This window comes from Oncorhynchus clarkii, chromosome 17 (genome assembly GCF_045791955.1).
Source record: "Oncorhynchus clarkii lewisi isolate Uvic-CL-2024 chromosome 17, UVic_Ocla_1.0, whole genome shotgun sequence".
NCBI lineage: Eukaryota > Metazoa > Chordata > Actinopteri > Salmoniformes > Salmonidae > Oncorhynchus > Oncorhynchus clarkii.
This window is the reverse complement of record NC_092163.1, coordinates 59,040,621-59,067,594: the sequence shown is the minus strand read 5'-3', so window position 1 is coordinate 59,067,594 and position 26,974 is coordinate 59,040,621. Positions and strand designations below refer to the sequence as shown.

The following is a 26,974-nucleotide window of genomic DNA, read 5'->3' as shown; positions in this document are numbered from 1 at the left end:
ACAGGTAAGCAAGCTGCTTCATAATTGGTTTATTTTATTTGCTTGGCATTCCGTCATGAACGGTCCAAGGACACATCTTTACTTTCACCATTCAATTTTTTGTTATTATGTTAATTTAAATAGAATGGTGAACGTAGCAATCAAAAAGGCTATCTGGACTTGTAAATTGTCCCAGATGATTAGATAAATCGTTAGGCTATAGATAGACAGGCTATATAAAGCCTACTAAAGACATCCAACAAATTAATATTTCATTAGATGGGACATGTGTTACAATGATGACATGTCGTAGAAGTAGGCTACATCCATTCCCACTGGAATTGTATTCAATATGCCTATCTGTATTGTCGCCATAGGCTATACACAATGTCAGGGTGAGAAGAATAGACAACATAAGTTATCAATGACTAAAGCAAAATTAAAATCAAACAAACTGCACCACCAACTTTGTTAGAATCAACTGCCCTCTAGTGGATGATATGATAGTGGCGTTACCTCATAGATGACTCATTATTTTCCATCCATCTCAAATAGAAATCCCCATTAATTCATGAGACTTTATGCATGACATTATAGGGACTCAATATAGGCTATTGAATACACGTTGGGGGCATGACTATAAACAATACTATTTGTAATTAAGCATTTTCTGAATATCAATGCAATTGCAATAGAAATCAGTGATGTGTGAAAGGCAGACAGCATTTAGCTATAAAATAATGTGTGAAAGGTAGATGTACACAAAAAAACGTGCAATATTCGGGGAACCCTTCCATACAACAACTGCCACCACATTTTCGACCCTAGTCGTATATGGGATTTTTTATAACTAAACCAACTAAACCAAGATAGACCGCTGTCTGTCATTTCCAATGGGAACAGAAGAGTCATAGTGGGCAGAACAAGCCATGTGGGAAGCCAAGCTCGAGCTAGCGAGATCCCATTGGCCCGTTCTAGCACACATCTGCATATTTCCGTTAGGGAACGCCTACTCTGTGATATGCGCATGTGCAATACCTTATTTCGACTTTGCACTCCTTCTAAACAACACGATTTGTAAAAACGTTGGTAAAGGCTCAAGTCTACAAAACGTAGTCCACTCAGTTCATAACATAGTCTAGTTTTGGGAGTAGAACAGTGTATTGAGATCAAATGTTTCATCGATGAGAAAATTTGCAGAATGTAGGCCAAAATCCATCTCGTTCCATCTTCTCCCACTACCCGCCAATGGACTTCCTTTCACTACCATATTTGGTAGTGAATGGAAACGCCAAACGGATGCTTCATATTTATACATCCAGTGAAATATCTGTATCATTGTTCTATCTGTGGTACACCGGTCAAACAAACGTCGACGTTGATGTACCAGTTGCCTAGTGACGAAAAAGCTACTGATGATTTCCTGTTTTGAAAATCGTCCTGTTGGTACATTAGCCTTCGCTAACTAAGTTAGATATCTGGATTTATTATGTTCAGAAAATGGGAGATATTTGCAGGTTTTCTTCAATTAAGTAGTTAGATTATACCCTTTGAATTCGGGGTAATATTTACAAAGATTGGACGATTTGAAGTCATGAATAATTACATGTTTATCAGAGTTGTTGGAAAGGGGAGTTATGGAGAGGTGAATCTGGTGAAACACAAAACAGACCGTAAACAGGTAATACAACAATCCACTTCAAAACAGGGTTTCAATAATGTTATAATAGCTTTGTTTGGTCGACTCTGATACATTTCTTCCCTTTCACGAATCAAGTTAGCAAGTAGCTAGCTAAGCTAACCAACCAACTTTGATAGTGACAATACCAAGGGATCTACAAATAATGTTTACTAATTAGAAATAAATAACTGCGGCATTTGTGGTGAACATTCTGTCAAGACGCATTTGTGACAAAACTGTCTAGACAGAATGTTCGCAGAGTGCAGCACGTGTCGAACTCGTTTCTTCTATTTTTTTTAGTATGTCATAAAGAAGTTGAACTTGACCACGTCCTCGAAACGTGAGCGGCGAGCCGCGGAACAGGAGGCTCAGCTTCTCTCGCGACTACGACACCCAAACATCGTGACTTACAGGGAGTCGTGGGAAGGAGAAGACTGCCAACTCTACATCGCCATGGGCTTCTGCGAGGGAGGCGACCTCTACCATAGACTCAAGCAACAGAAGGGGGAACTCCTACCTGAAAGGCAGGTGGTGGAGTGGTTCGTCCAGATAGCTATGGCCCTCCAGGTACATTAAAGTGCATTTAATCAAATCATAGCTGAGATATTATATACAGATCGATTGATATGCTGCAACATCTGCTCTGCCCCCAGCCATTACCATTGGCGTAGGCCGAGGCTTACTTACAGGAGAGTTACATTGACAACACCATGTTCTCTGTTGAATTGTAGTATCTACATGAGGAGAATATCTTGCACCGGGACCTAAAGACCCAGAATATCTTCCTCACCAAGACTAACATCATTAAAGTAGGAGACCTTGGCATCGCCCGGGTTCTGGAGAATCAGAACGACATGGCCAGCACTCTAATAGGAACACCGTACTACATGAGCCCGGAGCTGTTTTCCAATAAACCCTACAACCACAAGGTACTGTGTGTATACAGTAGATCCATGCTTGAGATCATCACTGTTGAAGCCCCAGTTATGTTGAGCCAGAAGGAATCTGAGGAGGTTGTGTGCACTAGGCTAACTCAACCCTCCTTTTATTCCCAGTCTGACGTGTGGGCGCTGGGCTGCTGTGTGTACGAGATGTCCACCCTGAAACATGCCTTCAATGCCAAGGACATGAACTCACTCGTTTACCGCATTGTAGAGGGAAAGGTCAGTCCCTTACATCTTGCCCAAATTATTAGTCATGATGACAGATTATTTGTCTGCTACTAGATTAATTGATCTATGTCTTTCTAGCTGCCTCAGATGCCGAGTAAGTATGACCCTCAGCTGGGCGCTCTGATAAAGAGCATGCTGTGTAAGAGACCAGAGGACAGACCTGATGTCAAACTCATCCTACGTCAGCCCTACATCAAACGACAAATCACCATGTTTTTAGAGGCCACCAAAGAGTAGGTGGCATCATCAGTTGTAGTACCTGGCTAGTACTCTCTCTCTCGTCTATGTATGTTGAACCAAGAGTTAATAAATTAAGTGTGTTGGATTGATCTCATCTTGGATGCCTTGTTTGTTTGATTCACTCCAGGAAAACTGCCAAGTCCAGAAAGAAAGCGGTTGGTGGCAGTCGCAGACCCAATATTGCAGCATCTGTGGTTTCGTCTCAGCCAGGGCCTGAGCGCCCCCCTCAATGTCCCCAGCCAGACCCAAACACCAGAGGGAAAAGGGTGAGTTAACAGCTAACAGAACAGCACTAAAATACAGTGGATAACATCTATATATTTTTTTAGAGAGAGTGGCCATGAAGTAAAAACGATGCTCATCAAGTCCCACGAGTGTCTTGATTTTTTTAATTGCGGTGTGTTTGTTCTGTTTTTTTGTTATAATTCATAGAAGGAAGAGATCAACACACAGGAGCACAAAGGACGCAATGGAATCACACAGGACACCCCACCCCAGACACATCTAACAACCAAATCCCCTACACAAGACATTCTCAACACCACTGGTGTGTCTTTGGCAACCATCAGTAAAATTGACATTGATCTCCAGACACAGGAAGAGACAAATGCCCAGAGAGGGGATCCTCCCCAGACCATGTCCAACGCCAGGGCAGATAATGACGCTCTTTGTCAGAGCTCTGTGGAGGAGCAGATGGGAGGGAATCCGGATCCCCCCCCCTCCCTGCCTCATCCGCCCAGGCTGCTATCAAGTGTCAGTACCAGGGAAGAGGAGAGCAAGAACACCAATGGACCTGTAATGCAGGGCGCCCCAAAGACCAGAGACCGAGTCAGAACCTCTGTAGAGAAAACTGTGAACACGGACGATAAAGATGACACAATGGAGCTACTCAAGGATGTGGTCATTGAGAGCCCAGCTACTGGACATAGTATATGTCTGGGTGTTTCTACCAGTTTTTCTGAGTTAAGGTCTGCAGGACAACTCAAAGTGGAATCCACTGGACAGACGTTTGAAGTAAATATAGAGAACAAGGATGACACCAGGAATCTTCTCAAGGAGATTCCTGCACACAAACATACTGCCGTTGTCAAAGTAAGTGCCTGGTTTGTGGATGGGGAAGGATACTATCATGTGCTGCATGCAGTGGACATACGGCATACAGTGCCTTGCGAAAGTATTCGGCCCCCTTGAACTTTGCGACCTTTTGCCAAATTTCAGGCTTCAAACATAATGATATAAAACTGTATTTTTTTGTGAAGAATCAACAACAAGTGGGACACAATCATGAAGTGGAACGACATTTATTGGATATTTCAAACTTTTTTAACAAATCAAAAACTGAAAAATTGGGCGTGCAAAATTATTCAGCCCCCTTAAGTTAATACTTTGTAGCGCCACCTTTTGCTGCGATTACAGCTGTAAGTCGCTTGGGGTATGTCTCTATCAGTTTTGCACATCGAGAGACTGACATTTTTTCCCATTCCTCCTTGCAAAACAGCTCGAGCTCAGTGAGGTTCGATGGAGAGCATTTGTGAACAGCAGTTTTCAGTTCTTTCCACAGATTCTCGATTGGATTCAGGTCTGGACTTTGACTTTGCCATTCTAACACCTGGATATGTTTATTTTTGAACCATTCCATTGTAGATTTTGCTTTATGTTTTGGATCATTGTCTTGTTGGAAGACAAATCTCCGTCCCAGTCTCAGGTCTTTTGCAGACTCCATCAGGTTTTCTTCCAGAATGGTCCTGTATTTGGCTCCATCCATCTTCCCATCAATTTTAACCATCTTCCCTGTCCCTGCTGAAGAAAAGCAGGCCCAAACCATGATGCTGCCACCACCATGTTTGACAGTGGGGATGGTGTGTTCAGCTGTGTTGCTTTTACGCCAAACATAACGTTTTGCATTGTTGCCAAAAAGTTCAATTTTGGTTTCATCTGACCAGAGCACCTTCTTCCACATGTTTGGTGTGTCTCCCAGGTGGCTTGTGGCAAACTTTAAACGACACTTTTTATGGATATCTTTAAGAAATGGCTTTCTTCTTGCCACTCTTCCATAAAGGCCAGATTTGTGCATTATACGACGGATTGTTGTCCTATGGACAGAGTCTCCCACCTCAGCTGTAGATCTCTGCAGTTCATCCAGAGTGATCATGGGCCTCTTGGCTGCATCTCTGATCAGTCTTCTCCTTGTATGAGCTGAAAGTTTAGAGGGACGGCCAGGTCTTGGTACATTTGCAGTGGTCTGATACTCCTTCCATTTCAATATTATTGCTTGCACAGTGCTCCTTGGGATGTTTACAGCTTGGGAAATATTTTTGTATCCAAATCCGGCTTTAAACTTCTTCACAACAGTATCTCGGACCTGCCTGGTGTGTTCCTTGTTCTTCATGATGCTCTCTGCACTTTTGACGGACCTCTGAGACTATCACAGTGCAGGTGCATTTATACGGAGACTTGATTACACACAGGTGGATTGTATTTATCATCATTAGTCATTTAGGTCAACATTGGATCATTCAGAGATCCTCACTGAACTTCTGGAGAGAGTTTGCTGCTCTGAAAGTAAAGGGGCTGAATAATTTTGCACGCCCAATTTTTCAGTTTTTGATTTGTTAAAAAAGTTTGAAATATCCAATAAATGTCGTTCCACTTCATGATTGTGTCCCACTTGTTGTTGATTCTTCACAAACAAATACAGTTTTATATCTTTATGTTTGAAGCCTGAAATGTGGCAAAAGGTTGCAAAGTTCAAGGGGGCCGAATACTTTCGCAAGGCACTGTACATTTGGTGAATGAGAGTAAGCCTCTGTGATATTGTCTTTAAAGGAGAGCTTGGTATCCACAGAAAAGCTCTTAGAGCCACTTCCTCCTGTGGTAAAAACATGATTTTACCTGTGTTTGATCATGCATAGTCTACTCTACCAGACTCCAGACATTATTGAGATATCACAATATTTTAGAGGTCATTGACACTGGTTTATGTTTTATCGGTGTATGTAGGCACCCTGTCATTTGGAGCCCCTCCCCCCAGTCCCAGAGCAGGACACGCCCCCTCTGTGTACCCCCTCCTCCTCTGAACCCTCTGTCTCCTGCCAACGTAGACAAAGGGACAGGGGGCGGATACAGAGTGATCAGGACATGGTGAGGACAGTGTCAGGACATTTTTATCATGGCTTTGGGCTATCAAACTGTACTTTATAACAAAAGGCTCCACATCCCTTGCTTGTTCTTCTACAGTGGAATAAAGTAGCAGCTCCTAGACCTCTACCACCTCCTCCTATTAATGCACTGGTAGTGGAGGTGAAGAAGAGAAGCAGGACAAACACAGATAAGAAGAGAGCCACCCCAACAACTTCCGTCACAACCATTAGCTCCTCCAAGAACGGCAACACTCTACTGCCACAGGTGGGCTAAATCGATTAAACAATTAACAAGGTAGATTTGTGTTACTGCACACAAAAAAACTGTCTTGAGGTCTGGCATGTATGTTGTAAAGAAGTGTGTTGTGTTGGTCTCACTCACAAGTGCACCTAATACTATGTATTTACACAGTAGTTACATAGGCAGGTAACGTTAATAACATCTCTACTGCTAGCAGGAGCGTCCTCTGACTGCCAGGGAGAGGAGAAGACTGAGGCAGTCCCAGCAGAACCCCAGCCAACCAAGTAAATAATAATAATTAGGGGGCACTTATGTTCCTGTTTCACTGTATTATTATTTATTTATTTTGCACATCCTACTCCCCTGAAACACCCTCAGAGTGTGGTCACAGCCAGGGGATCAGCCATTATTGATATCGATCCTTGAGCAATTAGGGTTAATTGCCTTGCTCAAGGGCAGAACGACATATTTGTACCTTGTCGGCTCGGGGTTTGAATTCAGCAACCTTCCGTTTACTGGCCTAATGCTCCTAACCTCCAGGCTACTCCTCCAACCTCTGTTGTCAATATTTCATATGACCATGGGACCAGAAGGAATTAGCAAAGGACATTTTGTCTAGTATAGTCTGCCTATTTGAACAATAAAGTAGTAGCTCTGCTTACTATTGCTAACTGTAGTATTCTTCTTTCCCACAGTTGTCAATGCAGAAAGAAGGGCGTCTTATGATGTTGCCTCTTTACATAATAAACAGCCAGAGTCCCAGAACTCCACTGTCACTCGCTCTGTACCTGAAATGGGAAAGGAAACCAACCAGGTAAATATAGGTTAATCTCCATTGTCTTACTGTTTCAGTAAGCTACAAGTTCAAAATATGGCTTCAGTCTATAACAGTGGTGTGTGTTCCTGTAGCAGGACAGGTTTTTGGGGCGCCCATCAGACGAAGACGAATGCAGCTCCTCCACCAGCTCAACAGATCACTCCGAGGGGGACTGCAAAGAGGGGTAAAAGCAATTTGTGGCTCTTTGGGAGCAGTGCCACACCACACCCATAGAAGCACATCACCCCCTTTGTGTTGCTGGTAATGTTCACATTTAAATCTGACACGTTGTTATTTTCTTCTTTTTACATTGCAGAAAGAGTGAATCCAGTGATATGCAGGACCTGGTTCAGATGATGACCCAGACATTGCGAATGGATGGCAGAGATACTGTTAGTGAGCTGGATGGTGTTAGATCTACTCCACTAGCTGAGTTTAAGCTGAACAGGAAGTATAGGGACACCCTGATGCTGCATGGGAAAGCTAGAGAGGAGCAGGAGTTCCACTTCAGTGAATTACCAACCGGTAAGTCTCAGCCAAAACAGTCTCTCTGAGCTTCCCTAGCACAGGGTTGCCCAAACTCAGTCCTGCGGCCTCCTTGGATGCACATTTTGGTTTTTGCCCTAGCACTACACAGCTAATTCAAATAGTCAAAGCTTGATGATGAGTTGGTTATTGAAATCGGCTGTGTAGTGCTTTAGGAGAAAAAAGTACACCCAGGGGGAGGCCCAGGACCGAGTTTGGGAAACTCTGCCCTAGTAGATTATATCTGGTGTCTACATACTTACGTGTTTCAATGCAAAATTGCTCTGTCGACATGATCTGGCTTATCAGTGAGAAATGGTTTTCTGTGAAACTTATGTTTCTTGTATTCAACCCACCTCTTACAAGGCACCACATCTGGACCGGCAAAGATCCGCAGAGCCATTGAGCACCTGAAAACAGATGTGGTGAAGGGACTTGGCGTGAAGCTGTTGGACAGAGTCCTGGACATAATGGAGGACGATGACGAGGACAAACGAGAGGTTAGGATTGAAAATGGCATCCATGATACAGTCCTTTTTAGCCAGGCATGGTTGTAATTTATTTTCTTTCTTCGCACACAGCTGTGTCTTCGGAAGCAGATGGGAGATGACAAGTACCAGTCATATGCTTTGATGGTGCGGCAGCTAAAATTCTTTGAAGACGTTTCTTTCAAGGGTTAGGATCAGCTAATGAAAAATGCATTTACACACAAGCAATGTAATACTTTTTGTATAGACAATCATATCTCCATTTCTATGTACATGTAGACTATTTTTATACCTCACTTTAAAAGCAAATTTAGAAAATACATGGCATCCATGGTAGTCCTTTTTAGCTGGACATGGTTGTAATGTTTTCTTTCTTCACACACAGCTGTGTCTTCTAATTTTCCATACAGGTTACAATATGCAATGAATTTGAGTCTTCTGTTACTGTGTCTACCTGTCAGATAGGTAGATTATTGTAGCAAAATACTAATAAAATGAGTTAATATTTAGAATGCAAACTAGTGAAACGAGATGTACCTATAAATACTACATAGGAAATCCTTAATTTGCTGATTGTATAATATAAGTTGCAGGATGTAGAAGTAGTGTAGATATTTCCAACCCCTCTGACTTTGAAAATTGTTTGTTTTGATTTATCCACATGATTAAACAGTTGGGACAACATCAACATGTGTGAAATCGACAAAGTAGCCACAGTAGCAGAAATTTGTTTGACTTGAGACATTCCACCACTGATTGAACAGTCACTTAATAAAGGCTTCCTTTAAACTTCCTTCCCTTTGTCCTTCAAACAAGTATTTATTGTACAGACAAACAATGATGGTTGCTTTCAGTTACAAAACGTGTCTTGGGCAAACTGGTACAAACATTCATGAGCTACTTGTGCTTCTTCTTCTTCAGATTCTCCTGAGGCTTTTGCTGGGTTTCTCCCGTAGTCTCTGGTATGGCTGGCTGCCAGGAGAGGGGGTTCTGTCTGTACATGGGCCAGGGGGGCAGGGTCAGCTGAGACAGAAGGTGGTGGTGAGGGAGAGATTGTGAGATGTTTATTTATTTTTTTATTTAACCAGGTAGGCAAGTTGAGAACAAGTTCTCATTTACAATTGCGACCTGGCCAAGATAAAGCAAAACAGTTCGACACAAACAACTCAGTTGCACATGGAGTAAAACAAACATACAGTCAATAATACAGTAGAAAAATAAGTCTATATACAATGTGAGCAAATGAGGTGAGATAAGAGAGGTAAAGGCAAAAAAGGCCATGGGGGGCAAGGGAAATACAATAGAGGTAGTTGTTTGGGCTAAATTATAGATGGGCTATGTACAGGTGCAGTAATCTGTGAGCTGCTCTGACAGCTGGTGCTTAAAGCTAGTGAGGGAGATAAGTGTTTCCAGTTTCAGAGATTTTTGTAGTTAGTTCCAGTCATTGGCAGCAGAGAACTGGAAGGAGAGATTCCTCCTTTGGCGGCCAAAGGAGGAATTGGCTTTGGGGGTGACCAGAGAGATATACAGTGCCTTGCGAAAGTATTCGGCCCCCTTGAACTTTGCGACCTTTTGCCACATTTCAGGCTTCAAACAAAGATGAAACTGTATTCTTTTGTGAAGAATCAACAACAAGTGGGACACAATCATGAAGTGGAACGACATTTATTGGATATTTCAAACTTTTTTAACAAATTCAAAAACTGAAAAATTGAGCGTGCAAAATTATTCAGCCCCCTTAAGTTAATACTTTGTAGCGCCACCTTTTGCTGCGATTACAGCTGTAAGTCGCTTGGGGTATGTCTATCAGTTTTGCACATCGAGAGACTGACATTTTTTCCCATTCCTCCTTGCAAAACAGCTCGAGCTCAGTGAGGTTGGATGGAGAGCATTTGTGAACAGCAGTTTTCAGTTCTTTCCATAGATTCTCGATTGGATTCAGGTCTGGACTTTGACTTGGCCATTCTAACACCTGGATGTTTATTTTTGAACCATTCCATTGTAGATTTTGCTTTATGTTTTGGATCATTGTCTTGTTGGAAGACAAATCTCCGTCCCAGTCTCAGGCCTTTTGCAGACTCCATCAGGTTTTCTTCCAGAATGGTCCTGTATTTGGCTCCATCCATCTTCCCATCAATTTTAACCATCTTCCCTGTCCCTGCTGAAGAAAAGCAGGCCCAAACCATGATGCTGCCACCACCATGTTTGACAGTGGGGATGGTGTGTTCAGCTGTGTTGCTTTTACGGCAAACATAACGTCTTGCATTGTTGCCAAAAAGTTCAATTTTGGTTTCATCTGACCAGAGCACCTTCTTCCACATGTTTGGTGTGTCTCCCAGGTGGCTTGTGGCAAACTTTAAATGACACTTTTTATGGATATCTTTAAGAAATGGCTTTCTTCTTGCCACTCTTCCATAAAGGCCAGATTTGTGCAATATACGATTGATTGTTGTCCTATGGACAGAGTCTCCCACCTCAGCTGTAGATCTCTGCAGTTCATCCAGAGTGATCATGGGCCTCTTGGCTGCATCTCTGATCAGTCTTCTCCTTGTATGAGCTGAAAGTTTAGAGGGACGGCCAGGTCTTGGTAGATTTGCAGTGGTCTGATACTCCTTCCATTTCAATATTATCGCTTGCACAGTGCTCCTTGGGATGTTTAAAGCTTGGGAAATCTTTTTGTATCCAAATCCGGCTTTAAACTTCTTCACAACAGTATCTCGGACCTGCCTGGTGTGTTCCTTGTTCTTCATGATGCTCTCTGCGCTTTTAACGGACCTCTGAGACTATCACAGTGCAGGTGCATTTATACGGAGACTTGATTACACACAGGTGGATTGTATTTATCATCATTAGTCATTTAGGTCAACATTGGATCATTCAGAGATCCTCACTGAACTTCTGGAGAGAGTTTGCTGCACTGAAAGTAAAGGGGCTGAATAATTTTGCACGCCCAATTTTTCAGTTTTTGATTTGTTAAAAAGGTTTGAAATATCCAATAAATGTCGTTCCACTTTATGATTGTGTCCCACTTGTTGTTGATTCTTCACAAAAAAATACAGTTTTATATCTTTATGTTTGAAGCCTGAAATGTGGCAAAAGGTCGCAAAGTTCAAGGGGGCCGAATACTTTCGCAAGGCACTGTACCTGCTGGAGCGCGTGCTACGCTATGGTGAACAGCGAGCTGAGATACAGGGGGACTTTACTTAGCAGGGTCTTGTAGATGACCTGGAGCCAGTGGGTTTGGCGACGAGTATGAAGCGAGGACCAGCCAACGAGAGCGTACAGGTCACAGTGGTAGGTAGTGTTTGGGGCTTTGGTGACAAAACGGATGGCACTGTGATAGACTGCATCCAATTTATTGAGTAGGGTATTGGAGGCTATTTTGTAAATGACATCGCCGTAGTCGAGGATCGCTAGGATGGTCAGTTTTACGAGGGTATGTTTGGCAGCATGAGTGAAGGATGCTTTGTTTGCGAAATAGGAAGCCAATTCTAGATTTAACTTTGGATTGGAGATGTTTGATGCGAGTCTGGAAGGAGAGTTTACTGTCTAACCCGACACCTAGGTATTTGTAGTTGTCCACATATTCTAAGTCAGAACCATCCAGAGTAGTGATGCTGGACGCAGGCAGCGATGTAAATCAGAAGAGTTAGTTTGGGTCCCGTAAATGCAGATTGGAGTCAACGTGGGTCTGTGGGTGCACTATTTGCACAAGTGCAACATTATTTTCTGCTTGGCACAACTGAAAACATTTCAAATAAACATACAGGGAGGATGGAATGAAACTTAACTCACCAAACAAGACACAGCGAAACCTCCTAACACTATGTATACAGTCCACCCAAACTGTTCAATGATGAGGCCATAAACAAATCCAATCACCTGGAGGGTAACACAAGGGGTTAGCCTAGTGTAAAAACAACACATATGAAAAGTCAATTTTATTAGGTATGTTTGACAGGCCACTCACCGCTGAGACAAGTATGATTCCTTGGAAGATCTGCTCCGCCAGTTTCTGTCCTTTATAATCCTATAACATCACAAGTTTTATTTTTGAGGAAGGACTGGTAGATGGTTGATCACAACTGGAAAACTAATATCTGACGTGTCAATAATCAAAACAAATCAGGAAGGTTCATCAGAAGTGGTGACTTAAAGAGGGTTGTGAATATTATATCTAAGCTTTGTTATTGAGGATGCATTTCTACATTTGGTTACGACAGGTTCATTGACGTGCTATATGGGCATCTAGCTGGCTAGCATCCAAACAATAAATATGAAATGGATTTATGGTTGTGATGAAGAGCTAACTAATAATCATAACGTTAGTCTTAACCATGTTCAATATGATTACTGAATCGGTCTAACTAACTTGTGTAGCTCGCTAGCTAGTTGCCAATTGCCACATTACCACTACGTTACCTTGATATTTGTAGCAGCAGGCTAACGTTTTTAAATTGGTAGCTATTTGTAACAGTCGCCGAGTTCACAAATAATTCAAACTCTTACCATGTGTGTTGGAATGGAGTTGAATATTGACAACATCTTGCTATTTTAGATAATCAGATGAAAGAAGAAAAAGTATTCAATTTGTCTGGTTAGACTTCCGGTTTCAAAAAGCATACGTAGTATTTCGAAGGACCCCAGACTGTTGATGCAGTCAAGCGCATCAGACCTGCGCGAGGCTACAGCGTTACTACTTCTCGTCCTCAAATTAAGTTAACCTACCCCTTCAACGACATAAAAATATCTAAATACTTATACAATTCAAAGTGATGTTGTGCTAGTGAACTCCATTGTAATTTATGATTATGTTACAGTAGACTTTGCGATTTAAATACAGGCAAATATGTAAGCAACTATGGCCATTCAAGTTAACAGGCGACATACCTGTTGATGCTGAGTTGGAGTAACAGAACATATACTCACGCTTTCCTTTACCCCAGATTGTATGGCTATGTTGTTTTAATAAGAAACGATTTGACTTGGTTTAGAAATCATAGCGTAACCATCGGGTTTGTTATTGTGCTTATTTGTGGGACGGTGTTTAAATCACTATATAAATCAAAGTACTTCGTTTTCTGTATGGATCATTATAACATTTTGCTTCATTTGTACATTCTGTGCAGGATAACAAAGGAGAGTGAAGGTTACATATGTAACCACGGTAATGTGAGCTATATGATCACCCCAATATATTGGTATCACTCCACATCCAAAGTGAGGATTTACAGATTCACTCCCGTGTACACCTGTGTCACAGGCTGGGTTACACCCCTATATATAGACCCCATGGCCACGACACATGTTCTCTACATCATTGTTGAGGCGCCTCTAGCACCGTAGAGGATTGGAGTGTGTTTCGTACCAGATTTAGTCGGTGCTAGAGGGGCCTGGCCGGCCATCCAGCCTGGCCAGCCAACCAACCGCAGAGGGAGGTGCCACATTACCCGATAGTACCTAGCAAAGGTGCAAGAGGAAGTCCAGCGGGCCGTAGCACAGATATCAGCGATGGGCACTCCTCTCAGTTGAGCCCAGGAAGCAGCCACACCTCATGTTGAATGTGCCACCACAGATCCCAGCACTGGCCTGCCAGCCAGGCGGTATGCTGTCGTATTTGTGTCCACGATCCAGTGAGAGAGCCTCTGCTTGATAGCCCATCCCCCCAGGACTCTCTCACCATAGCAGCCATAAATCCGGTCTGTTGTTCTCACTGACCGTGTCACCTCCAAATAGGTGGCCAGTGCCCGCACAGGACACAGCATGCTGGAGGGAGGCCCAGACGCCCCCGCCACTGCCGAGGGGTTGTAAGCAGACAGGATAAAAGGGATGTTCACATGCCTGTCTGACAAAACCTTCTGGAGGAATGAAGGGTTGGGGCGGAGAGATATACTTCTCCCACCGGTGTCCATCCGGTAGCACTCAGAACTTAGCACCCACCCTCTTCATGGAAGTAATCACTACTATGAAAACCACCTTCATAGAGAGGTGTTTCGGGGAGGCAGACTCCCAACGGTTCGTATCCCAGCTCGCCATTGAGCGGGTCCTAGCTGGACGCAGGCGACGAACCACCTTCATAAACCTGGAGACACACAGTGGGGGCCATCCCTTGGTCTCCAGGTATTTCTATTATATTTGAGTGACATACTACTGCACTGTTGGCGCTAGTAACATAAGCATTTCTCTGCACCTGGAAATCTGTGTATGCAACCAATAAACATTTGATTTGAATGAATGCTAGACATATGAATATGATATATTTGCAGGGGACATCCAAGGGCTTTTTGACACAAGCCTAAAGTCAGGGCATGCAGCTGCGTTGTCAGATGACAGTGATTCTGCATCCACAAAGGACATAGTTCGAGGAGCTGGGAACCAAGTACACAACACAAGCTGAAGACTACAATGACACACAAAGGAAATAAAACCTCCATATAATAAATGAATGAACAAAATGGGTCTTATTTTACATAATGGTATGAAAGCATTTTTCCCCCTTCATATTTGTACTTGGTACCATATCAAATAATGTCAACATTTTAATTATCTTAAGTATGCATTCCTTTAGAACAACTATATTGGCTTTTAAAAAGAAGGCCATCGAGAAGCTGGGCATGAGTGCCAACACGTGTTCCTTTAATCCTGGGGTGATTGTGGCCAACCTGACGGAGTGGAAGCATCACAACATCACCAGCCAACTGGAACACTGGATGGAGCTCAATGCACAGTAAGTCACCAGCAGAGCCAGACAGCCTCAGGGGCAGAATTCCCTCAGCACTCCAGCGATTATTATGAAATAAAATATCTACACTGTATATCAATTAAATCAATCCAAATAGACATTCATTGTAGACAATTGAAAAGCATTCCCTTTGAGTTTTCATTTGCTTTAATTGTATAAAAATAATTGTCAGGGAAGACTTGTACAGTAAGACTCTGGCAGAGTATCACCACACCTCCCCTGCTCATTGTCTTCTAGAAACACCACTCTAGCATCGACCCCATGTGGCACATCAGGTAAGAACTGTACTACTATGGTCTGTCTGTCCATGTTTCCCTAACGATGAGCTGCAGACAGCCCTGGCACACTTAGTGGTGTAATGTTGTATGGAAAAGTAAAAATAAAGGTTATAGTTAGAGTATCATCATTGCCCTGTACAGTTTATTCTCCTTTAAACTAGCAAGCTGTTGGTCTTTGTTCGCGTAGAAATATTCAGTATTGCTCTATTTTCTGGGGCTACTGGTGCTGGAAACCGCTACTCTCCCCAGTTTGCGAAAGCTGCCAAACTCCTCGTTGGAACGAACATTACAAACCATGGTTCAGGACCTCTTCATTCACAGAAGTCTGGGACAAGTGGTATATTCAGGATCCCACGGGTAAATTCCACCCAGTTCAGAAACATACAGGGGACAAGTAGACTAAAGCAGGGATGTGACCAGACAACAGCTCATCTGCCCGTCCTCCAGTGACTTCTCAGGAACCCTAACATACACCTAACGTGATACAAGACAATTCCAAACAGAGTGATGTCTGTTTACTGTACGGTGGTGTTGTTTATCTCAGGCAGAGACGGGGCATGTTCCATATGATGCATATCAACAAAAGGTTAAATTACTACACACCTGTATAGGCTTAGCGTTCCCACACGGCCATATCCATGTTACAGCGCTTGTTTACGGAAACAGACTGAAGACAGATTCGACTACTTACTGTCACAGGAATTTCATAATTCCTATATGTGTTCATTAATTAAATACACTCTGTCTGTTTTTAAGAATTTGTAAGATTCTTATTTGCATAAAATAGACAGAGACCAGTCTTATCAAAATTAGATAATAGTATTTATTCTCGGAGCTCGCTGCCATGAAACCACGAACAACAGTTTATATACAAAATATGACGTCATAGGTTATAAAATGTCCTTCCTCCTATCGACCAGGACAAAGCAGGTTAAAAAGTTTATTCCAACCCCCTAGCTCGCTCACTCCAGACACACACTTATCAAGATTAACTTCTGGAATCTTCACCTTCATCCATCACTATTTAGAAGACCGTTCCAGATAATGGAAAACCCAGGAAAACGCTTGCTGCCTTATCTAAACATCCCATCCCTTTCTGCATACTTAAAACCCACAATCCATTTCCTCCCCAACCTAGCTGGAATGGTATTTATTATGTTTAATTACCCTCTGTTTCATGCTACACGATCCCTTCCTTATGAATTAACATTATTAATCAGATATAATAAAACAGAGTAGAGTTTAATTAGTTATAGTTCTATTTAAAATGTAGATATTGTTTAGTCATTATTCATAAAATTCCTAACACTTACCTGTGCTAATTAACTATCTGTGTCTCCGAACACCTGTGTGTAAACGGATGCCACAAAGGTGTTAACACTGTCACAGAAAGATACTGTCGCCAGCAACTGTGTTAAAACCGGTTAAACAGTGTGTGTATATTCTGCATTTATGAAATTAGTTTGATGTGATCTGAAAGTAGAGGGCATAATGTTTCTAGAACTGTACCGCAATATATTTACGTTTAGATGGAGTATTTGATTGTTCTGGCTGCCAAGCCAATCTGCCCTCTAAACAGAACATGTAAGGTCCTTGGACTGTAAGGATTACTAAACTCCTTTAGTCCATTGGACTGCATCTCACGAGTCTAGTAACCTTCTGTCTTATACAGTATTTTCACATCAATGCAGATGCAGCTACTTAAGACTGTTAAGATGCACCCATGGTTCGTTGCTTAGCTTCACATGAGACAAGATAATGTATATCTATAACATGAAGTAGTGCCATACTGAATACATTGTGTGCCTATGTGTTCAGGAACTGTCCCCTGTGACAATTTGCCAAGATCACCATTTTCCTTAGACCTTCACTTTGATGCTGTTAGAACAAGGATCAATGTTCTGTTACTGCCAGTTGTCTTGCACTTTACCTCCTTATCCTTTAAAAGGCAGTCTCTATGGGGGTGCCACAGGGTTCAATTCTCAGGTCGACTCTTCTCTGTATACATCAATGATGTCGCTCTTGCGGCTGGTGATTCTCTGATCCACCTCTATGCAGATGACACCATTCTGTATACTTCTGGCCCTTCTTTGGACACTGTGTTAACTAACCTCCAGATGAACTTCAATGCCATTCAACTCTCCTTCCATGGCCTCCAACTGCTCTTAAATGCAAGTAAAATTAAATGCATGCTCTTCAATCAATCGCTGCCCGCACCTGCCCACCCGCCTAGCATCTCTACTCTGGACGGTTCTGACTTAGAATATGTGGACAACTACAAATACATAGGTGTCTGGTTAGACTGTAAACTCTCCTTTCAGACTCATATTAAGCATCTCCAATCCAAAATGAAATCTAGAATTGGCTTCCTATTTCGCAACAAAGCATACTCTCGTAAAACTGACTATCCTACCGATCCTTGAATTAGGCGATGTCATTTACAAAACACTCTACTCAGCAAATTGGATGCAGTCTATCACAGTGCCATCTGTTTCGTCACCAAAGCCCCATATTCTACCCACCACTGTGACCTGTATGTTCTTGTTGGCTGACCCTTGCTTCATGTTCGTCGCCAAACCCACTGGCCCCAGGTCATCTTTAAGTCTTTGCTAGGTAAAGCCCAGCCTTATCTCAGCTCACTGGTCACCATAGCAGCATCCACCCGTAGCACGCACTCCAGCAGGTATATTTCACTGGTCATCCCCAAAGCCAACTTCTCCTTTCGCCGCCTTCCAGTTCTGTTGCCAATGACTGGAACAAATTGCAAAAATCACTGAAGCTGGAGTCATATCTACCTCACTAACTTTACGCATCAGCAATCAGTGCAACTTACAGAACATTGCACCTGTACATAGCCCATCTGTAAATAGCCCATCCAACTACCTCATCCCCATATTATTTGATTTATATATTTTTTCCCCCTTCTCCTTTGCACCCCAGTATCTCTACTTGCACATTAATCTTCTGCACATCATGTTTATTTGCTAAACTGTCATTATTTAGCCACTACGGCCTATTTGATGCCTTACCTCGATAATCTTACTTCATTTGTACACACTGTATATAGACTTTTCTATTGTGTTGACTGTACGTTTGCTTATTCCATGTGTAACTGTGTTTGTGTCGCACTGCTTTGCTTTATCTTGGCCAGGTTGTAAATGAGAACTTGTTCTCAACCTGCCTACCCGTTTAAATAAAAAATAAAAGTAATTTGTACATCAGGATCACTACCACACAACACTTCACACAAGCCTATTTTTTATCTTGATTGCATTTTGCAGTGACATGCCTTTGTGCTAAGTACGGATGTCATACACCCCATACCACTAGTGTCAATACATGTGCAACAGCTGAAATGGTTATGAATATGATAATTGCAAGTAACTTATTTACACAATCCTATGGTTTTCATCTGAAGTATTAAACATGGTGTTAAGTTACACCATTTCTTTACTTTGTACAAAAGGATTAACCTAACCAATGTACAGTGCCTTGCGAAAGTATTCGGCCCCCTTGAACTTTGCAACCTTTTGCCACATTTCAGGCTTCAAACATAAAGATATAAAACTGTATTTTTTTGTGAAGAATCAACAACAAGTGGGACACAATCATGAAGTGGAACGACATTTATTGGATATTTCAAACTTTTTTAACAAATCAAAAACTGAAAAATTGGGCGTGCAAAATTATTCAGCCCCCTTAAGTTAATACTTTGTAGCGCCACCTTTTGCTGCGAATACAGCTGTAAGTCGCTTGGGGTATGTCTCTATCCGTTTTGCACATCGAGAGACTGACATTTTTTCCCATTCCTCCTTGCAAAACAGCTCGAGCTCAGTGAGGTTGGATGGAGAGCATTTGTGAACAGCAGTTTTCAGTTCTTTCCACAGATTCTCGATTGGATTCAGGTCTGGACTTTGACTTGGCCATTCTAACAACTGGATATGTTTATTTTTGAACCATTCCATTGTAGATTTTGCTTTATGTTTTGGATCATTGTCTTGTTGGAAGACAAATCTCCGTCCCAGTCTCAGGTCTTTTGCAGACTCCATCAGGTTTTCTTCCAGAATGGTCCTGTATTTGGCTCCATCCATCTTCCCATCAATTTTAACCATCTTCCCTGTCCCTGCTGAAGAAAAGCAGGCCCAAACCATGATGCTGCCACCACCATGGTTGACAGTGGGGATGGTGTGTTCAGCTGTGTTGCTTTTACGCAAACATAACGTTTTGCATTGTTGCCAAAAAGTTCAATTTTGGTTTCATCTGACCAGAGCACCTTCTTCCACATGTTTGGTGTGTCTCCCAGGTGGCTTGTGGCAAACTTTAAACGACACTTTTTATAGATATCTTTAAGAAATGGCTTTCTTCTTGCCACTCTTCCATAAAGGCCAGATTTGTGCAATATACAACTGATTGTTGTCCTATGGACAGAGTCTCCCACCTCAGCTGTAGATCTCTGCAGTTCATCCAGAGTGATCATGGGCCTCTTGGCTGCATTTCTGATCAGTCTTCTCCTTGTATGAGCTGAAAGTTTAGAGGGACGGCCAGGTCTTGGTAGATTTGCAGTGGTCTGATACTCCTTCAATTTCAATATTATCGCTTGCACAGTGCTCCTTGGGATGTTTAAAGCTTGGGAAATATTTTTGTATCCAAATCCGGCTTTAAACTTCTTCACAACATTATCTCGGACTTGCCTGGTGTGTTCCTTGTTCTTCATGATGCTCTCTGCTCTTTTAACGGACCTCTGAGACTATCACAGTGCAGGTGCATTTATACGGAGACTTGATTACACACAGGTGGATTGTATTTATCATCATTAGTCATTTAGGTCAACATTGGATCATTCAGAGATCCTCACTGAACTTCTGGAGAGTTTGCTGCACTGAAAATAAAGGGGCTGAATAATTTTGCACGCCCAATTTTTCAGTTTTTGATTTGTTAAAAAAGTTTGAAATATCCAATAAATGTCGTTCCACTTCATGATTGTGTCCCACTTGTTGATTCTTCACAAAAAAAATACAGTTTTATATCTTTATGTTTGAAGCCTGAAATGTGGCAAAAGGTCGCAAAGTTCAAGGGGGCCGAATACTTTCGCAAGGCACTGTACATTTTCAAATGGTCACCCTTTTGTAAAAGCAGCTTAATAAAACAGTCAACCACCTTGAGTCTTGGTCCCGATAAGTCAACCTAACAACACCATGCAAACTAAAATTGATCATATGTGGGGTTGAGCAATTGTATTCATCTCCATTTTAACTCTAATGAGAAAGCACAACTTGAGCCAAAATATGGATCAATTTATTTGTGTTCAGGCTATATACAATAATTCACAATGAACATTGACAGATCTTAAACAATTTACCACTGGACCTTTACTTACACAAGGCAAAACATTGTTACCAACTCATTTTGCAGGTTACATCCACACACACAGGACTTCAAACAGTAACTTCAGATGGTGCCAGTACAGCTAGTAAGGTTAAGTAAGATATGAGAGAGTTGAGAAATAAAGGCGGCGTTTACACAGGCAGCCCAATTCTAATATTCTTTCCACCAATTGTTATTTTGACCGATCACACCAAATTTCTCAGAGCTGATCTGATTGGGTTAAAGACCAAATAGTGAAAAAACAAATCAGAATTGGGCTGCCTGTCAAACGCAGCCAGGTCATAGATGTTCATTTAAAATCTGTGTTGAAGTCATAGGCATCATCTGTCTGGACTGAGGAGAGAATGTTGACTGGGACAGGAACCTGGAACCTCACTTTGGCTGGTTCTTCTGTAAAGAGGAGAAATCATTAGTTAAGTGATATTGACAGACTTGATTGGGAATGTAACAGGAATTAAGCTATTCCCCGAGGGAAAAATTAAACATCCATTTCATTCTAGATTCCAAGCAAGGTTCTCAGTCTGGCTCAGCAGTGGGATCAGCGTTGGATTAGAAGTCTTCACTTAAAGTCAGACTTGCTTTATTGTCCTCATTTCCACACAGACCGATCCTATATTAATAAGGAACATAACAGGAATGAAACTGGTCTCTAATATTGATTTACTTGTGACTGGTGTCTTTATCTGTGGTTCATCCATTTCATCTGCATCAGACACCGCTTCAACCCCATCATCCTGAAATTAAAAGATATTCCATTACAAAGGCCTTTATTTCTTTGCAGTAATAAGCTCAGATTTGCCCTGAAAGGATTAGTTTAGACATTTTATACATTGCCTTGTCTGGAATTTACAATAAATCGGCTCAGCAGTGGGATCAGTTGGATTAGATGTCTTCATTAACTCAAGACTTGCGTTATTTGTCTTAATTTCCATGCTAGAACAGACTGATCCTACTTTAATTTGATTTATCAGGTGAGAAATAAGTGTAAAGATTTTCTACCTCTTGGTTCACACAGCTACCCTCCATCTCCTCTTCCTCAGTGGGCCCTTGAGCAGGTTTGTCCTCAACCACATCACTGTCACTCAGCACTCCTGCAGTGGGGCCTTTAGACAGGAGGATGATGCTGCTGGCCTGGTTTGGGAACTTCACACCTAGGAGAGTAGGTCAGTCATCACATACACTTACTGTACAAAACATTAGGAACACCTTCCCAATATTGAGTTGCACCCATTTCCACCCAGAACAGCCTCAATTTGTCAGGGTATGGACCCTACAAGTTGTTGAAAGCAATCCACAGGGATGCTAGCCCATGTTGACTCCCAATGCTTCCCACCACTGTGTCAAGTTGGCTGGTGGACCATTCTTGATACACACAGGAAACTTGACAAACCCAGCAGCTTTGCATTTGACACTCAAACCAGGGCACCTGGCACCTATCATACCCCGTTCAAAAGCATTTAAATATTTTGTCTTGCCCATTCACCCTCTGAATGGCAAACCATGTCTCAACGTGTAAACATCATTATTTAACTTGTCGCCTTCCCTTCATCTACACTGATTGAAGTGGATTTAACAAGTGACATCAATAACAGATCATAGCTTTCACCTGGTCAGTCTGTCATTGAAAGAGCAGGCGTTTGTAATGTTTTGTAGTACACCTGGTGGCCCTTTTTGTTGTGGCCCTGGACAAGCCCACCTGATTCTACATAGCAACTAACCATCAAGCCCGTGACAAATAGAATAAGGTGTTTTTATCCGGGGCTACAACAAACTGGTGGGGGTACTCGAGGATGGGAGTTGGGAAACACTGGTGTACATCAACAAACTCATTACTGGGCAGAAGCTAACCTGGCAGTTGAGTGTTGGGCCACTAACCGAAAGGTCGTTGGTTCAAATCCCCGAGCCGACTAGATCAAGATCAATAAGAGCGTCTGCTAAATGACAAATGTAAAACGAGAAAATTCTTCTATTAGAGAAAATACTAAATTAACACACTTCTTAGAGTCTCCTCGTTGCTCTTCCTCAGCTTGTCCAAGTCCCAGCCCTTCTGCATCTCTGTTACAATGTCTTCAGAGAGGTATGGGGGAAGGCTTGGCTTTTCAGGGGCTTTGCAGTGATAACTCAGCTTTGCCCTGAAAAGATAAACATTTTAAGTATTTACAAAAAATACCTTTCATTCTAGTTTCCATGCGAAGTGCTCAGTCTGGCTCAGCAGAGGGATCAGAGTTGGATTAGAAGTCTTCACTTTAACTCAAGAATTGCGTTAATTATCCTCATTTCCATGCTAGCCTCACCCTACTTTAAATTTGATTGGTGACAAATCATGACGATGACAACACTCACCCTGTCCAATCACTGAGGAAGGTAGAGGCAGCCAGCTCTGTGTTAGGGAATCCACCCTTCTGCAGAAATCCACGTTTCTTGGCAAAAAAGGATAAAAACTCCAACGAGTTTCTGAAGTCCGGAACATTGTACTGAAGCATTACCTGAAACAAAGTCCAGGATTAACTATTAGTAGGCTCAGCAGACACAGGGCTTGAGCTCAAACTTGGCAGTAAACATTTCCTCACACCAGTGATCTCAGTTTCACCTGTTGCTTGTTGCACTGTTTGAGCAGGGTCCTGACGGCCTCTAGAACAGTCTCCTGCTTGTCCTCCACCTGGAGACTCCTCAGCGCCATGGCAGCTTTTGGGTTAGACTGGGCCGCCACTATCCCTGGGCTGTCAACCATCTTGACATTTTTAGAGATGTGGACATCTTGGAAGCACCTGCATGAGTCAGACATGAGGTATGTTAGATGTTAAGCTACAAGTGGCATTTGAGCAAATTCAGGTGAACAGACATGACCAAGGGTTTTGGGACTGTTCAGCCCCAATTGGTAAGACCTCGATGAGGTGTATGAAGCTCAGTGTTGGATTGAATATAGACTTCATTGTTTTGTCAGATCTTCAACTTCATCATGCTTCATACAATTCCTCACCATCTGCAAATAGAATGGACTCTATCATTATCATGAATGGTTCAGCTTCACTCACCTGGTGATCCCTCTCTGGACTCCTGCATTACAGGCCCTCATCCCTTTTAGGCTGTTGATCAGACTGCTCTTCCCCACGTTGGGGAACCCTGAGGGGACAGCGGAGGGCATAAGTCCTTCAAGTAATAGACAACGTGCATTTATACTGTTCAGGATAAACCCTTAAAGATTAATAATCTTGTTGTCATATAACAGATAAGACAGGCTAATGTGTGCATACAGTACGATAATATAATTGGATAAAATAAACTGAACGAACAAGACAGATCAGACAAAATATGACATAGGGTACACAACAGGACACTGCGATCGCTATGGATGAGATCAGCGTTGTAGTAGTCGTCACAGACATCAGTAGTTCACACAAATCATCATAATTTTGTAAGCACAACACTTTAATACCACCACTCGAGAGCCATACTAATTACAAGAGGAGATGCAGTTTATGTCTAAATAATGGCGAGGGGAGTAGCTTCCTTACCGACTAAGCCCACTTTTACTGAGCCCCCTCTCCCTGTCCCATTTGCAAAGTCTCCCAGGAGCTGGAGAAGACAGCCGCCGCCATAACACGCCACTCCTTTGGTCTGGTCTACTACTCCATTAAGAGTTGCAAACCTAGCCTTCTTCTCTTGCTGGTTAACAAAAAAACATGTACAAGCATTTATGATCAATATTCAAATAGTCTACACAGTAATGACCAATTTTCTACATTCTGCACGTGTGATCGAACCTGGTCATCAATATGGATTCCCCAAGTAGTCAGTGAAATTAATTCCATTAAAATCTTAGGCGCTGCATGTACATAGTCCATACCACCGTTTTATCCTGTAGTTGTGTGGACGCCTTGAACGCCACAGCTGGGAACTCAAGCTGAAGACACTGCAGCCACTTCTCCACATTCTCTTTAGGAACAAGATCTGCAGGATTTGGAAAATTAATTGTATGGTTAAGTTGAATTACCTTTTGAATAAAGATAACACTATATCTCAATATAATTGACATTAATTAAAGACTTATCCATAAGAGTATTACCTATTTTGTTCAACAGGAATAGTAGCTTCTTGTTTCCACCCCTCTTCAGTACAGCTTCCTCTAGCTGTGGACACCTGCAGCCAAGGGGATCTCTGGCGTCTAGGACTTCAATTATAACGTCAGAGGCATCGATCACCTGAAGAAAATATAGACTGAATATCAATCCATAGGGACAAGCAGGTAGGGCATGTCTTTATTACAGCTTCGGTCCTTGCCTGGGCACCTAATACCAATTGAGACATGTAGCTAAGATGATTAAATCTACCTTATTTAATTCTGAACAAAAGTGCTTCTTTGAATTCCTTGGGTCACTTTGTTTCACCATCTGTTTGACAAGGTCCTCCTGTGACGGTAACTCCTGTGGAGTTAAAATGTGGAGTTAAAATATTGTCAAGCTACATGAGTGCATGATGTTTTGATGCCCTTCACATTTTCCTATACCTTTCTGGCTTTCTTCACTTTGGTGTCTCTATCACTACTGGCAGCGTTTTCCTTCTTCCTCTTCTGAGCCCGTTGTTGTTGCTTGGCCAACTTTTTTCTCTCTTTTTCTTCTTCAAGCTGGGTTGGAAAGAGATGAGTGCATGTTCATCTAGGCCTAATTATTTTGCCATCTAAAATGAGAGGGGACCACAAAACAGTTCATGAACTCACCTTTAACCTCCTCTGTTCTGCTTCCCTCAGAATATCCTCTTTGAAGGGTGCTTTGTTGGGAACTCCAATATCCTTTTTCACTTTTTTGCCTACTCCTTTCTTTTTTGCATCTTTTTTTAGTTTTCTGTTGTGTTCCCGGACCTAAAATGAAATGACATAAATCATGACAAGACTTTATTTGCGCATATAGTATATCTATAATTAACAGTACATAGCTTATTAGAATAATATACTGAGCTTGCTAGCATACCTGATTCAACTATTCATCATGCCCCTGAATAGGTGAATTATGTGAGCTAGTTCAGGACTACAACACAATTGTGAAACGTATGGAGGTCCCTGCAGGAGAAGTTTTAAAACCACCGAGCTAGCCAACTTAGCTACTTCATGACAGCAACTGCTACCGTTAGGAGTAGCCTAAATATAAATAGGTATTGACAAATAATACAATTCACCAATACCTTTTTCTGTATTTTGTAACGTTTGGAGCAAGACACACGTTTACTTGCTTTCTTTAACCCTGGAAAAACATGAAACACGCATGAAAGTCTCGGGCTGGCTTGCTAGCAAGCTAATGCTAGCCAGCATGGGTCATTAGTTAAGTGTTAGCAGTCTAACTGGCAATGTACACATATATTCAACTGAAGATAATATTTTTTGTGATTAATAAAGATAAACGACTGTACAATCCAAATGTAAAGACTTCAGCTACACATACCCGGGCGCTTCATTGCAGGACTGTGGTTCTGGCACTGTGACTAAAATTCTGCTGCACGTGGAACCACCAGCTAGCCTTTACGTTTCCGCTTCCGGTTTGGTCATCTTTGCTCATCTGCAGATGTGCCCTGCAGATGGCGCCAAAGCAGTATTTGACTCACTTTGACTTCATTTAGGTAGGTGCCACTACCACATCTATTTCATAGGATTTAAGTTCCTACAGTGCAGTACAATTACTAACCATTGCAATAAACGCAAGAAGTCATACTTTACTAAAACGCACTCTCTCTCTTCAGGCCTACTCACTTGTGAGCACTTGTGGGCACTTCAGATCCCCAGCTGCATGGGTGCCCCCAGAGTTGACTTACTGTGCTTTCTCTACCCCAACTTCCCAATCCCTGTGACTATACCCTCCTGCACACTTCTCGCATCTTGGGATCTCTCTCCTACACACTGCTGCAACATGTCCGAATCCTTCGCAACTAAAGCACCGCAACAGGTTCGGAACAAAGGCCTTCACAGAATAGCTGATGTAACCCAACCTGAAACTGTATCAAAGTTCAACAATACAGACAAGGTACACTATTTCCACCGTGTCCGTGTCACAAACACCAGAAATATTATTTCTCATCTGATCCACCTCTACACTCAATGTCACCCCATTTATTACTCCAGAGACTGTCCGTAAAGTAAAGAATCCCACACAAGCTTTGGGACCTTTAGTCTTCCGAAATAGAGGTCCAGAAAAGTCGGGTCCGCAGCTACTCCATATTGAAATTTCATGCAGTCTGACAGTGCTGTAAAATAGCTATACAAATCCGATTGGTCAGATTTTTGCAACTAATTTACCAA

The 26,974-nt window shown here is 42.2% G+C and overlaps 3 protein-coding genes, 2 non-coding genes and 1 pseudogene across 6 annotated transcripts; 2 read left to right on the top strand and 4 right to left on the bottom strand.

Moving 5' to 3' along the window:
- Nucleotides 1–1,319: 1,319 nt before the first annotated feature.
- LOC139371192 (serine/threonine-protein kinase Nek4-like) lies at nt 1,320–9,077 on the top strand. Of its 2 annotated transcripts, none has more exons than XM_071111367.1 (15): nt 1,320–1,660; nt 1,961–2,227; nt 2,392–2,589; nt 2,716–2,823; nt 2,911–3,065; nt 3,200–3,338; nt 3,505–4,164; nt 6,073–6,213; nt 6,310–6,477; nt 6,671–6,737; nt 7,149–7,267; nt 7,363–7,454; nt 7,587–7,795; nt 8,162–8,295; nt 8,377–9,077. In XM_071111367.1, the coding sequence occupies exons 1-15, from the start codon at nt 1,574–1,576 to the stop codon at nt 8,473–8,475; spliced, it is 2,643 nt and encodes an 880-aa protein (XP_070967468.1). In that variant the 5' UTR covers nt 1,320–1,573; the 3' UTR covers nt 8,476–9,077. The 2 variants fall into 2 exon arrangements, with proteins under 2 accessions (XP_070967468.1, XP_070967469.1); XM_071111368.1 differs by having other exon boundaries at nt 1,405–1,660; nt 7,366–7,454; nt 8,377–9,076.
- Nucleotides 9,078–12,928, bottom strand: LOC139371193 (signal peptidase complex subunit 1-like). The gene is made up of 4 exons (XM_071111369.1): nt 12,793–12,928; nt 12,254–12,313; nt 12,079–12,165; nt 9,078–9,306 (listed from the first exon to the last, which is right to left on the bottom strand). Exons 1-4 carry the CDS (start codon nt 12,826–12,828, stop codon nt 9,181–9,183), a joined length of 309 nt encoding a protein of 102 aa, XP_070967470.1. The 5' UTR covers nt 12,829–12,928; the 3' UTR covers nt 9,078–9,180.
- Nucleotides 12,929–14,248: 1,320 nt separating this feature from the next.
- LOC139369468 (glycosyltransferase 8 domain-containing protein 1-like) lies at nt 14,249–15,701 on the top strand (annotated as a pseudogene).
- Nucleotides 15,702–20,576: 4,875 nt separating this feature from the next.
- LOC139371191 (guanine nucleotide-binding protein-like 3) lies at nt 20,577–26,221 on the bottom strand. The gene is made up of 15 exons (XM_071111366.1): nt 26,124–26,221; nt 25,867–25,925; nt 25,406–25,546; nt 25,196–25,312; nt 25,020–25,112; nt 24,755–24,890; nt 24,536–24,639; nt 24,204–24,354; nt 23,724–23,811; nt 23,279–23,456; nt 23,032–23,174; nt 22,684–22,820; nt 21,688–21,839; nt 21,353–21,422; nt 20,577–21,078 (listed from the first exon to the last, which is right to left on the bottom strand). Exons 1-15 carry the CDS (start codon nt 26,134–26,136, stop codon nt 20,978–20,980), a joined length of 1,683 nt encoding a protein of 560 aa, XP_070967467.1. The 5' UTR covers nt 26,137–26,221; the 3' UTR covers nt 20,577–20,977.
- Nucleotides 21,212–21,287, bottom strand: LOC139371748 (small nucleolar RNA SNORD19). Its single transcript, XR_011627426.1, has one exon. It is a non-coding gene; the product is annotated as a small nucleolar RNA SNORD19 (small nucleolar RNA).
- On the bottom strand, nt 23,584–23,659 carry LOC139371750 (small nucleolar RNA SNORD69). The gene has a single exon (XR_011627427.1). It is a non-coding gene; the product is annotated as a small nucleolar RNA SNORD69 (small nucleolar RNA).
- Nucleotides 26,222–26,974: the final 753 nt, after the last annotated feature.